The 13,227-nt window shown below is 40.1% G+C and overlaps 1 protein-coding gene across 2 annotated transcripts in view; it reads left to right on the forward strand.

The window, feature by feature from the left end:
- LPXN (leupaxin) overlaps window positions 1–13,227 on the forward strand; it is a 40,111-nt gene that overhangs the window by 10,288 nt on the left and 16,596 nt on the right. For both annotated transcript variants that reach the window (XM_049646281.1, XM_049646271.1), the window contains exons 3-4: window positions 4,410–4,456; window positions 11,565–11,664. In XM_049646281.1, coding sequence (XP_049502238.1) covers window positions 4,410–4,456; window positions 11,565–11,664 — 147 coding nt within the window. The remainder of the gene's footprint in view (window positions 1–4,409; window positions 4,457–11,564; window positions 11,665–13,227) is intronic.

Here is a 13,227-nt window from a genome sequence, read left to right on the forward strand (position 1 = left end):
GGCTTACATATTTTAGGAAGTTTTCTTATTAGCGTTTTCTTATTAGTATTTACACTAAACCAGCGTGGGTTCATAGACCTCCATTTGGTTCTTCTGGCTTCTTCTAACGCCTCATCTAGTAGCGTGTGAAATACATTCAGTGAACAGAATTCAAACTGTATTATGGCTGAATCCTAAAGATGGCTAATGACAACTCATCTCTCTTTCCCTGATCCTGTTCAGACACATCCTAACTGGCAAGCTCCTTTTCAGGGATAACATGCAGGGTGCGGGCCGTTAAAGCTAAAAGCTTAGGCACCGTCAGGGACAGCTAACACCTCTGGTTGCAGGTGATGGCAGGGGAACTTTGGAAGCTTTTTCCCCAGCCGGTCACTCTGTATAGCACCACTCATGCTCATGAGAAGCATGGACCCTCCTCAGGGTCAGAAAAAATATGGGAAACTGTGGCTTAATATCATACAAATTACATGCAGGAAGTAGAGGCCAAGCATTCTCACCGCTGAGTGTAGTGTATTCTAAATGTTCTCATTAAAGCAGCTTTGTCCTTAATTGTGTATGTACAGCTATAGCTATTTGTTTTATTATTTGGCAATGCTTTTATTTTTGCAGCAGATGCTTTTAGCAGCATTTGGCTCACAACAAAACCAAATCCAGAATTACATGTTTAATTTTCTCAAGGAATTGATGATGAATGTGTAATTTGCACAAAATATTTGCCAACATTTCCTGTCCACCCCCGGTGGCAAGTAGAGATGTTAGTGCCCCTTAGAAGACAGGAAGACACAGCCATAGGGAAGAAACATCAGCATCTACTTCATAAGTTGCTCATGTAAAAAGAACGTGCCTGATGGTTTAGCATGTGCAGCTGCAGGAGGCGTGTCTAACATGTCACAGTGAAGCACACCTTTACATCTGCATCAAGTGTCGCTTCTAAACTGGTTTTGTTTAGTATCAGCTTCAAGGTTTCTTGTGCTTCTAACTGAAGTAAATGTGACGATTGAGTTGACTCCCTTTGCAAACCGTCAAATAATGTCAATTTTATATCCGTGCCACCAGAGACCTCAGAAAATTTGTTAATTCCAAAATGGTTTGATTTTTTTCCCCTCTAATTGAAAGGATCAAAATTCAGTATTTGGAAATTCATTCTTCCCTCAAAAGCAGAACATCTGACATTGTTAATGCCATTGTAAATTTAGTTGGGAAGTTCAACATTGAAGACAAAGTGGGTTATTGTGCGTGTGTGATCATATGAATACAAATTTTGATGGAGAACAGAATTGCCGTTAAAAAAAAAAGTTCCATATTAAAAAACCTATGCAGCAGAAATGTGCTTGAATTGGTTGTGATGTGCACAAAATTCCTGACTGCATCCAAGCTCCAGGATTCTACCAATCAAAATAGAAACTGCAAATGTCAAAATTTACAGATCTATATTTCCACCATCAGAGTATATATGTATCTAACTTATCTACAAAACTTCTGTGACAGAAGCTGATGTTGAATACGGAAACAACATTTCAGCATGGCTGCATGCATTTTCTCTCTGTATTGCCTGTCATCAATCGGATTTTAGAAATGCCTGAGCCTCTGAAAATAACATTTTGTAAAGCAACTTAAATATAGGTTGCATTATGTGGAAAATCAGTCAGAAATATTTAATCGAATTATTCAGTGAATGTAGCATGAAAATTCAGCTTTTGAAGCTTTCAGCAAGTTGCAATTATGTAAAACAAAGCTTGCAAAAAGGAAGGAGCTCAAATTTCTCTCTACAAAAGCTGGGGAGGAATTGAACAACTTAACAGATGAGAGCTCAAATGGTTTAATTACCTAATTTGAAAATTGTGCTTTGGAAAAAATCTTGTCTTTGATGGAGTTTCTAATTTTAATTGGATAAATTTATATTCTCCACCAGAATGGGATGAAATTGTGAAGGCCTATGATTTTGCAGTATCTACATTTGGCAAAATGTTGAAAAGAATCACAAAGAGATGACTTAGGAGCTCTGTCTTGTAAAAATATTATTGAAGAAAGGTGCTCTGGATGGAGGTAGAAATACAGCACCTGTGAAAATACTGGGGCAGAAATATTTATACATTTTAATATGAGAAACATTTGAGAATATCCTCCATTTAGCAGAATTTGCCCTGAACTTGTAGGCTCATCAACATCCAGAGTGGGAATATTTTCTCAATTAATTCTCAATATTATGGTCTACAGAGAAGCATCAGTTAAAAGTATCAATAACTTCAAAATATATTTATATATTATATATAAAATGCATATATATAAAATGCAGCTCCTTAACTAGTTTGCAATACTAAAAGATATGAAAATAATAAGATCATATTTTATTAAAAAAATTTTTTATTAGTTTATTTTGAGAGAGAGAGAGCAGAGGAGGAGCAGAGAGAGAGGGAGAGAGAATCTGAAGCAGGCTCCATGCTGTCAGCACAGAGCCCAATGTGGGGCTTGAACTCACAAACCTTGAGATCATGACCTCCTGAGCCAAAATCAAAAGTTGGACACTTAATTGAGTCACCTGGGTGTCCTAATAAGATCATATTTTTTAAAAAGACATCTTTCAGAAAAATTTCCACATCACAGTGTTAGAGACAACAATGGTTAGGTAAACAATTAAGGTATATGAATCTATCTCAAGAAAAATTATTTACTGTGCTGTTTAAAAATGTTCAAATAATCAATATACAAGCTTTTTTTTTTTTTTTAACTTACTGTTTAGAGATGCCTGGGTGGCTCAGTCAGTTGAGTGACTGACTCTTGATTTCAGCTCAAGTCATGATCTCATAGTGTGTGAGGTTGAGCCCCACATCAGGCTCTGTGCTGACAGGGCTGAGCCTGCTTGGGATTCTCTCTCTCCCTCTCTGCCCGTCCCCCATTTGTGCTCTCTCTCAAAATAAATAAACATAAAAAAATTAATGCTTATAGCTATGTCATCTAAAAACATTCTAGAGAATTTTATTTTTTTAAGTTTATTTATTTTGAGAGAGAGGCAGAGAAAAAGGAGAGAGAGAATACTGAGCAGGTTCCTTGCTGTGAGCGCAGGGCCTGACGCAGGGCTTGAACTCACGAACCATGAGATCAGGAGCTGAGCCAAAATCAAAAGTTGGACACTTAACTGACTGAGCCACCCGGGCACCCCTAGACAATTTTATTTCGAAAATAAGTTTTCAAAAGAATTATTTTGTAGGGGCGTCTGGGTGGCTTAGTCGGTTAAGCATCGGACTTTGGCTCGGGTCATGACCTCACAGTTCGTGAGTTCAAGCCCCTCTTCGGGCTCTGAGATGACAGCTTGGAGCCCGGAGCCTGCTTCAGATTCTACGTCTCCCTCTCTCTCTGCCCCTCCCCCACTCACACTCCATCTCTGTCTCTCTCTCGAGAATAAACATTAATAAAAAAGAGAATTATTTTGTAGGTCCATCAATATAATAAAACCCAATTTTTGGTCGAGAAATACATATTTTTAAAGTTATATAGTATTAATTATTTTTGGTACCTACCCCTCTTTCGCTTTTAAGAACATCCCAGTTTGAACCATTATATGGTCACCCTACTTGCTTGATCTGGCCCCCTTTACTCCCTGTCCCTGTCTTGCCAGTTCACTGTGCTGCCCTGGCCGCCTTCCTGTTACATGGATGCTCCAGGGTTCCCCCCAATCTCCTTACTTCTCTCACCTTCTGTGAGTCCTTACTCAAGTGGCGCCTTCTCAGTGAGTCCTTCCCTGATCGACAGATATATTTTCCATTGCCATCTTTCTCCCATTTCTCATGCCCTCCCCCCGACTAGTTTTACACGCTACTGAATTTATTCTATTTTCTTATTAATTTGTTTATTATCTGCTCTCACCACCATAATGTCAGAGGCAGAGGAGACAATTTTTGTTCGTTCATTTCATTTTCTGTTTTCATTGCTGCATCCCTGGCCCTGGCACATGACAGGCACCCAATAAATATTTGTTCAATAAATAAATGAGTTGCTGGTCAACTACCCTTTAGAGACACACATATTTTATTTTTTTGTATGTCAGAGTTAGCCATGATATAGTCTTCCCCTAGACAACATCCTGTCTAGGTAAAGGAATCGCTCTGATTCTTTTTGTCGGTTTTATGGTTCCTATCTGAGTACAATCAACTTCTCTATTTCAGTGCTTTTTAGGGCAGGGCGGAGGACGCCGTTACTTGTTCACATGCTGGCTGCTTCGAATTTGGCCTTCTGTTATGGGATGGCTGGTTTTGCTCTGCCTTGGGAAAGAAAATCTCAGAGATACGCTAGTTATCAGTCCTATTTAGAAGCTAACAACATCCTCTAATTCTGGGCATAGAGGAGTGACAACAGTCTCCCAGCAGAAACTCATTGTTTGCTCTTTCTTCTCTGTCACTTATATGTCTTAGGTACAGCTCGTGTATACGACCCATATCCAGGAGCCCAATATCTACAGGTATGTTTTTTATTCACTACTTTAAAATATTAAAGATATTAGATGATTGTTATCAATCTGGGTCTGGACAACAAGTTGCTTTGCATGCGTTCATTATTAGAACTCCGGCGACTTCCCTCCTCCCCTTTCCATAGTGTTTCAGCAGAGGTGGAGTTCTGCCAAGCTCACTTGGCAGTTTCTTAGGGTGCCTGCCTTCTAGACGGGCCGTCCAGGCTGGTGGGCGCCACTATTTCCTTCACCACCTGGAAAGGTGTAAATCGTTCGAGTCACCACACGTTTCGGCTGGGCTACTCCAAATATCACGCTCCAGTTCGCGGAAGAGGAAGCACCTAAAGAAATTTCAGCAAGACGCCAACAAAACCAGAGCTAAGATTAGGGTCGACGTGAGACAAGAGGGTCTCCGCAGCAGACTGACGAATATATACTTCTAATGAATCTGTACTTCTTCTTTCTATAGTTGTTCAAGATTTATTTAGCTGGCGGGCGGGGGGTGGAGGGAGGGTGGATTTCCTTTTAAAAACATTACATATTGAAACAGATCCACTTAGTAAACCGTTTCAACTGACCAAAGCAGAATCAACAGTCTGAGAAAATGAAAAATGCTGTTTTTCTCATTCTCTCTTCAGGTAGTGCTTCACAGTTTGAAAAATCAGACAGCTTTCTGGGAAACAAATTGAAGGACTTCACAAATTAAAAGGGAAACGAGATAGCAAAGGCTCATGCTTGGTAGAGTACCACACCATACCTTATTTGGTTCTAGAATTGCAGCCGGTCAATAGTGCACACCCATGATGCCAAATAAGGGAAGGACCTGTGTTACTATGAAGTCTTTTTGTAACTTCCCACCTGAGAACACTTTCTACTTGGATGGGAGTAAGGCCAATTTATATTAATGTAATTGCCAATTCGTTCCAGTTCCAGGAGACTGCCTGGTGGGTTGCCCCCTAGACCACCCTATCCCTCCTTCTTGTAAAAAAAAAAAAAAAAAAAAAAAAAAAAAAAAAAAAAAAAAATCCAAAGAAGCAAAACAACAATGAAACCGTGCCTGGCACACATAGGCTTTCAGTAAATGTTTGCTTTTTAAAATCTAGGAAACCAAGACTTCGATAGAAATATTAATGAAGACAGGAACATAGAACAGAAAAACCAGCACAACCAACAGCCAGTTTCCTATGTATCTGGCATTGCGATCAATTGATCGCATGCCAATGGAGAAGACTCACATCGTTTTCCCCTCAGACCTATTTCTTTCTCTTCTCTTGCTCCGGTCTGTATTCCGGGGGCGCTGACCCCTGTAGGCTGGGTTTTCCAGGCTCCAGGATCAGTTGGCTTTCGCTGGAGGGTGAAAGGCAGGGAAATTCAGGGTATTTCCTCCCCTAATCTCTCTCCACAGTGTTGGGGTCAGCAGCTACATGTCCTTTCTGGCTTCAGCTGGAGCAAGACAGGCCTACTGTGGTTCCATTCCAGCTTGTACCTTGGCCTCTGGCTCTTAGTAACTCCCCACCCCCTCGCTTAATGGCTTTCTGCTGTGGCTAATCTTTTGCATTACCTCAGTATCTGTTTGCCTCTTTAGTTATCCCATCACCTGTGTAATCAAATTTCTGGATTAAATTCCTTTGGCTTACTCCCAGAGTGCTTGTATTTTCCCGAGTGGGCCTTGACTGATACATTTTCCCCAGTACCGAATGACGCTTGCTGTGTCGATCTGTATGGGAGACTGATATGAAGTCCAGGTGGCCTAGTAAATAAGCAATAGCCTGGAACACATCCCTAAGGCTGGTATAACTCAGAGCTGATAAGGCTCGCGGGTGTGGACAGAGCGTGAGACTCAGAAACTAGATGCCTGCATCCATCTTCCACCGTTTCCTCTGGCTTGCTTAAGTGAACCAAACACTGCTTTCAACCTTGAGACTGTATTCAATACTAGTGGCATGTGTAGCCATGTAGTAATATTTCTACTGTAGTTATATATCAAAGCAATGTGAAGGATAATTTAGAAACGTATACACGAACAAAAATAATTTTGGTAAGAAGAAGGAGAAACACCAATCATAAAAACATCGCAGAGGAATGAATAGGGGAAGATTCCAGCGAACGAAGCCCCTCACGTGAGGAATCTGTATTCTTTTGACAGCACAGAGCCTGCTTGGGATTCTCTCTCTCTTTCTGCCCCTCCCCTGCTCTCTCTCTCTCTCTTCAAACAAACAAACATTTTATTTTTTTTATTTTTATTAAAAAAAAATTTTTTTTAATGTTTTATTTATTTTTGAGACAGAGAGAGACAGAGCATGAACGGGGGAGGGTCAGAGAGAGGGAGACACAGAATCTGAAACAGGCTCCAGGCTCTGAGCTATCAGCACAGAGCCCGACGCAGGGCTTGAACTCACGGACCGCGAGATCATGACCTGGGCCGAAGTCAGCCGCTTAACCGACTGAGCCACCCAGGCGCCCCCAAACAAACATTTTAAAACAAACACCACACCTCTTGTATTTGTATATTATTAAAACCTCTAACTCACGAATTAAACTGTTGCCCATGACACAGCAAAGCACTTTTACCACCTTCAGGAAGTGAGGGGACCCATCAAAGGAGCTCTCATTTTGAGCTTCCTCTCTTTTTAGGAACACTTCCTGTAGTGATGGAATCACCAACTCTTCTGACCTTTCCATTCTTATTTAGAACATTATGTTGTTGATCCAGTTACTCTTAAGGTATCACAACAAGGGTTTCTCTTTCCATACGGCACCAGAAGTCTTGCTAAAAAGCAGTAAGAAGTGTTTTGGATAAGCACCAGTGTGTGCCGACTGTGAGGTGGACAGGTTTTTAGGATTATACAGACCCACATAAGAAACTACATTTCTTCTACACAGGGAAACAGGGCCGAGAATGTGCGGACAGCCTGGCTGCCTTTTGCACACAAGACACACGCCTATGGCAGCAATGACGAAGGGGTCATGACCCCAAAGTGTCCTGAGGCTGAGCCTCTCTGTGCTTCCTTGGAAGCCTCTAAGGATTGAATCAAGCACTTGTCTACTTGAACATTTTTGTTCCTCAATTAAAAAAACAAAAAACAAAACAAAACAAAAATTATTTCTGGCAGGAGACCCTGTTGTACCTAAAAGACAAAATCTTTTCTCTTCAGAGGGGGAGACATCCACTTCCTCCTCCATTTTTCTTATTGTTAAATACTCAAACGGAAGTAGGTCAGTAGTGGAACATGTTGTGCCCAAAAGACAGTCTTTTTTTCCTTAAGAGAGGAATGTTATCAATCACATTATTAATCTTTCAAATTTTTGGCTAAGGGATAAAAACTGGAATCTCACTGTTGAATTTGCATGATAAAGATCTAGATCAGCATATTTTTATACAGTAATAAACAGTCAAATTTCCTTTTCTGAAACTTGCTTTTTTAAAAAATCTTTAGCTCATTTTTCTATTAGCTTATCTTACTGATTTGCAGACTTTAATATTTGAATATTATTTATGTTTTAAGTATTTATGTATGTTGAATTTTTTTTGAAATTAGCTCTGTTGATGTTTTGGTTTTTTTTTTTTTTTGCTTTCACTTTAAGTTTCATGCCTTTCTTAGGAAAGCCTTCATTACCCCAAATTATAAAAAAAATCTTCCATTTTCTTTTACTCCTTTTATGTTTAAATGTATTTATGTCTTTAATTCATTTAAAACTTACTCACGTGCAAAGTTTATTAAAGATCTAAATTTATTGTTTCAAGTAGGCTGTCGTGCATTTTGTGTCTACTACTTTGTTTATGAGGATCTGAAATGCCACATTTACCATATGCAAAATTCTCATGGTTCAGGAGTCTGTTTCTGGGCTGTGTCTGCTCCAGTCCTCTGATTTGTTGGCTGAGCTGTTTCTTTTCCAACATCACACACATTTGATTGTCACTTTATAGGACAGCACATCTATCGAGACATCTTCCCTCCTCACCTCTTTTTACAAAATGATCTTGAGTGTTCTGGCCCATGAATCTCAGTGTCAGCTTATTAATGAACTTGAATAATTCTCTTAAGATTTCTTTAGGAATTACATTGAACTTATAGTTTAATGGGAGAAACTGACATCGTATTATGCATCATTACTTAGGCATGTCTTATATGTCTGCCACTGATTTTTCTTCACAGAAGCCTTGCACGGTTCTTGTTAGTGTTATTCTTTTTTTTTTTTTTTAAGTTTATTTATTTTTGAGACAGAGAGAGACAGAGCATGAACGGGGGAGGGTCAGAGAGAGAGGGAGACACAGAATCGGAAGCAGGCTCCAGGCTCTGAGCCGTCAGCCCAGAGCCTGACGCGGGGCTCGAACTCACGGACCGCGAGATCGTGACCTGAGCTGAAGTCGGACACTTAACCGACTGAGCCACCCAGGCGCCCCTGAGTTATTCTTTAATATTTTACATGTTTTTTTGGTGGTGTTGTGAACATGTGCTTTTTCCCCAACGGACTCTCAAATTGGCTACTGATGTCTATAGGAAAGAGACTAATTATTTCACTGTATTCCTGTACCTAGTAACCATCCTGATATTTTCGATACATTCTAATAGTTGTCCAATCATTTATCTTACATTTTCCAGGTAAGTGATTATATCATCTATTTAAAAAAGAAAATAAACGGGTGCCTGGGTGGCTCAGTTGGTTAAGCATCCAACTTCAGCTCAGGTCATGATCTCACACTATTCATGGGTTTGAGCCCCACGTAAGGCTCTGTGCTGACAGCTTAGAGCCTGGAGCCTGCTTCGGATTCTGAGTCTCTCTCTGTCCCTCCCCTGCTCGTGTTCTTTCTCTCTCTTTCTCTCTCAAAAATAAATAAACATTAAAAAAATTTTTTTTAATAAAAAATAAAATAGGAATGAGAAGGCTTTGCCTTTTTCTTTCCAATATATAAGTCTCTTATTTTTACTTTTGAATGCATTTAGTAATGCAATCTGGAATAATATTGCAGACCAGCAGTGACAGTAGGATCCTTGTCCTCCTCTTCTCTTAATTAGAAATGTGTTTAGTATTTGACCATTAAATATGAGGTTCACTGTAGATTTCTTATATTTTATCAGGTTATAAAACTTCTTTTCCTCCATCTTCAACAACAGGAATGGTGGTGGATTGTGTAGTTCAGCACCTATCAATATGTTTATAAAGCTTTTTCTATTTTTTAGTATAATGAATTACATTAATCCTTTTTCTAATGTTGAACCATGCTTAAAAGATTGGCATAACACTATCTAGCCAGGATGTTTTTAAAACATATTTCTGCTGTCTTTATTAAGCTGCCCCCACCACCCCATCCCACGTACACACATTACACGCACACTGTTCTCTCTTCGTCTGGTTCTAGTATTGCGTTTCTGTGATATTTATAGACCTTATTTGGTGATTTTCCATATTTTTCTGTGAACTTGGAAATTTACACAGTGCTCCAAAAAACCCAGTTTTTGTTTGTTTTCTTTTTCAGTAATTCATGCTTTTACTCCTTCTGTTTAGTTATTTTAGTTTTGGTGGGTTTCTTTTTTTTTTTTTTTTTCTTTTTTTTGAGATTCTTGAGTTGGGTGTTTTGTTTATTGGTTTCTAGTCTTTCTTATTTTTCAATATCGCACTTCAGTCCATTATATCTTTTTCTTTTTATTTCTTAAAAAAATTTTTTTTTACATTTATTTATTTTTGAGAGACAGAAAGAGACAGAGCACAAAAGAGAGAGAGAGAGAGAGAGAGAGACGCAGAATCTGAAGCGGGCTCCAGGCTCCGAGCTGTCAGCACAGAGCCCGACAGCCGAGCTCGAACCCACGAACCGTGAGATCATGACCTGAGCTGAAGTCGGACGCCCAACCGACTGAGCCACCCAGGCACCCCTCCTTTTATTTTTTACTTTTAATTATTTTAAATTTTATTGTAGCGAGAGAGAGAGAGTGCACGATTGAGGGAGAGGGGCAGAGAGAGGGAGATAGAATCCCAAGCAGGCTTCACACTCAGCACAGAGCACACATGGGGCGCAATCCCACAACCCTGGGATCGTGACCTGAACGGAAATCAAAAGTAGGAAGCTCAGCCAACCGAGGCATCCAGGTGCCCCTATATTTTTTCCTTTTAATAACATATCGCTTTTGACTCTGAAGGGTGTTTGTGTGTGTGTGTACGTGCTTCCGTTGCGATTTCTAGATAGGTTGAAAATTCAGTTTATTTTCTTTCTTCATCACAAGAATTGTTGGAAGTGTTTTATTTTTTTCTTAGGTGGGTAGATTTCTTATGATTAATCTGTACTTTTATTAAAGCAATAGAAGAATATGGTCTGTATTATTTACTTCTTAGAATTTATTGAACCTTATTCTGTGTTCTTGTACACAGTTAATTTTACTAACAACTCGGCAAGTATTTGAATAGACTGTATTCAGTTTCGTGGGTCCAAATTGTATTCATCAATAATTTACTCCCAATTATATGGATGTGAAACCAATATTATGTACATTGTCTAAATTCGATCAGTGATCTTTTTTCTGTAAAAGGCAGACAGTAAATATTTTAGGCTTTGTGGACCACAAGGTCTCTGTTGGAACTATCCAACTGTGTAAGAAAGCAGCAGTCAACAGTGTGCAAATGAACAGTCATGGCCAAATTTGGCCCTTGGACCTTAGTTTGCTGATGCTTGCTCTTTATTCTTATTTAGTGTTTGTCTTTCGCCTGACAGTAAGTGAGAGAAGGTGTAATAATTTATAATTTAAAAAAGAATGCTATGATAATAAAAAATATATATTGGGCCATTATCTTCAAGCCATTTTTAGAAGCTGCTTTGCACCTGACTGTTGGGGGAAAACGTCCTGCCAGCTACATGTCCAGAGCATCTCTTCATGGACTTGAGAACAATGGTCAGCTTTTGAGATGACCAGAGGAGGACACGGAGACAAAAATGCAGGGAGACCGTGTTGAGATTTTTAGCCCACTACCTACTTTTTAAATACTCTCTATAGTTTTACTCACACTGAAGGGGTTAGTAATTAAAATTGCATTTTCTGGTATTTTATGTGTGGCTTAACATTTATCTGAGTGTTGATGTGTTAGGATTTGTTTTTGTTTTTGTTTTTTTTTTTTTCTCTCCCTACAGTGAGGTCCAAGAGCCAAACAAAGCCCAGCTGCCTCCTAAAACCTCAGCAGCTGCCCAGCTGGATGAGCTTATGGCCCATCTGTGTGACATGCAGACCCAGGTGAGCATAGTTCCTGGGTGCATCTCTGTGGACCTCAGCTCTGCATCCCCCTTCGGAACTCTCAGCTGTCATTCATTTTCCCAGACTAAATTTAATTCAACCGTGAATTTAACTTTGTGGGATGTATTATCTGGGCACAAAAGATAATATGATACGGGCTCTGATCTCAAGGAGTGTGGAATGTGCTTGGTAAAGGGAAGCATAAGCCTGTGCAACATTTATAGAATAAAACACAGATGGGTTATCAAAATATACACAACAAACGTTAGGAAGGTAGAGAGGTCAAGGAGATTTTATCAGAGGTGGGGATGGGGTGTGGGATGGACTCTGAAGAATGGAAACAGTTTGGACACAGATGAGAGAGGAGGCCCTTCCAGTTGGGCATGAGCCTATGAGGGCTCAGGCATCTGAGGCTGGATGGAATGTGACAGGACCTTCAGAGACCCGCCTGAGTGGGACCGCGGAGGGCAAGCCGCGGCAGAGCCACGGAGATCAGAGTGTGGCTTTGAAAGTAGGGAGGAGGAGGAGTCCTGAGCCCCATACTCTGATAAAATCTGCCACCTCCTTCTGGCCTGTAGAGAGTGAGTGGTGAGCTCATGTGGCCTGGCAGGGGATGGAAATCAGAGAAGTGGACTTTAAGAATTTACTAAGGGAAGGGGCACCCGGGTGGCTCAGTTGGTTAAGTGTCAGACTTCAGCTCAGGTCATGATCTTGCAGTTTGTGAGTCTGAGGCCTGCAGTCGGGCTCTGTGCTGACAGCTCAGAGCCCAGAGCCTGCTTCGGATTCTGTCTCCCTCTCTCTCTCTGCCCCTCCCCTGTTCATACTCTGTCTCTCTTTCTCAAAAGTAAATAAACATTAAAAAAAAAAAAAGAATTTATTAAAGGAAATATCTAGAATTCTTTCTTTCTTTTTATTCTTATTTATTTTTGAAAGAGAGAGAGAGTGAGCAAGCATGAGCGGGAGGGAGGGGCAGAGAGAGAGGAGACAGAATCCCAAGAAGGCTCCATGCTGTCAGCACAGAGCCCAACATGGACCTCGATCTCCTGAACCGAGAGATCATGACCTGAGCCAAAATCAAGGAGTTGGACGCTTAACCAACTGAGCCATCCAGACACCCCTCATCTAGAATTCTTAAAGTAGAGAATCCAGCCACTCTAAATTGGTTGGAAGCTTCGATATGCCCACATGAAGTGACTAAGACAAGGCAGTATATAAAAAGGTGTGTGACTGGGGAGGTCAGGAACCTTATCTTTGTGGCTCACCTTTGGACTCCCAATGCCCGCACAGTTCCTGACACATTACAGGAACAGATGAATGAACATCAGAAACAAATTTTCTTCCATGCCTGGGTACATTCAAAACTGGGTACATTCCTCAGTGCATTGTACCGCTGTAAGTACTAGGACAAAAAAAAAAAAAAAAAAAAAAAAAATCTACACTAGGAGTTTTAATTATGTTGTGTTTTCTAATTGATTTAGCATGTGTCATGGTTTATTTACGTTTAAAAAATATCTGCTCAACTGGGTGTTGTATGGAAACCAATTTGACAATAAATTTAATATT

The sequence above is a fragment of the Panthera uncia genome, chromosome D1 (assembly GCF_023721935.1).
Source record: "Panthera uncia isolate 11264 chromosome D1, Puncia_PCG_1.0, whole genome shotgun sequence".
Lineage (NCBI taxonomy): Eukaryota > Metazoa > Chordata > Mammalia > Carnivora > Felidae > Panthera > Panthera uncia.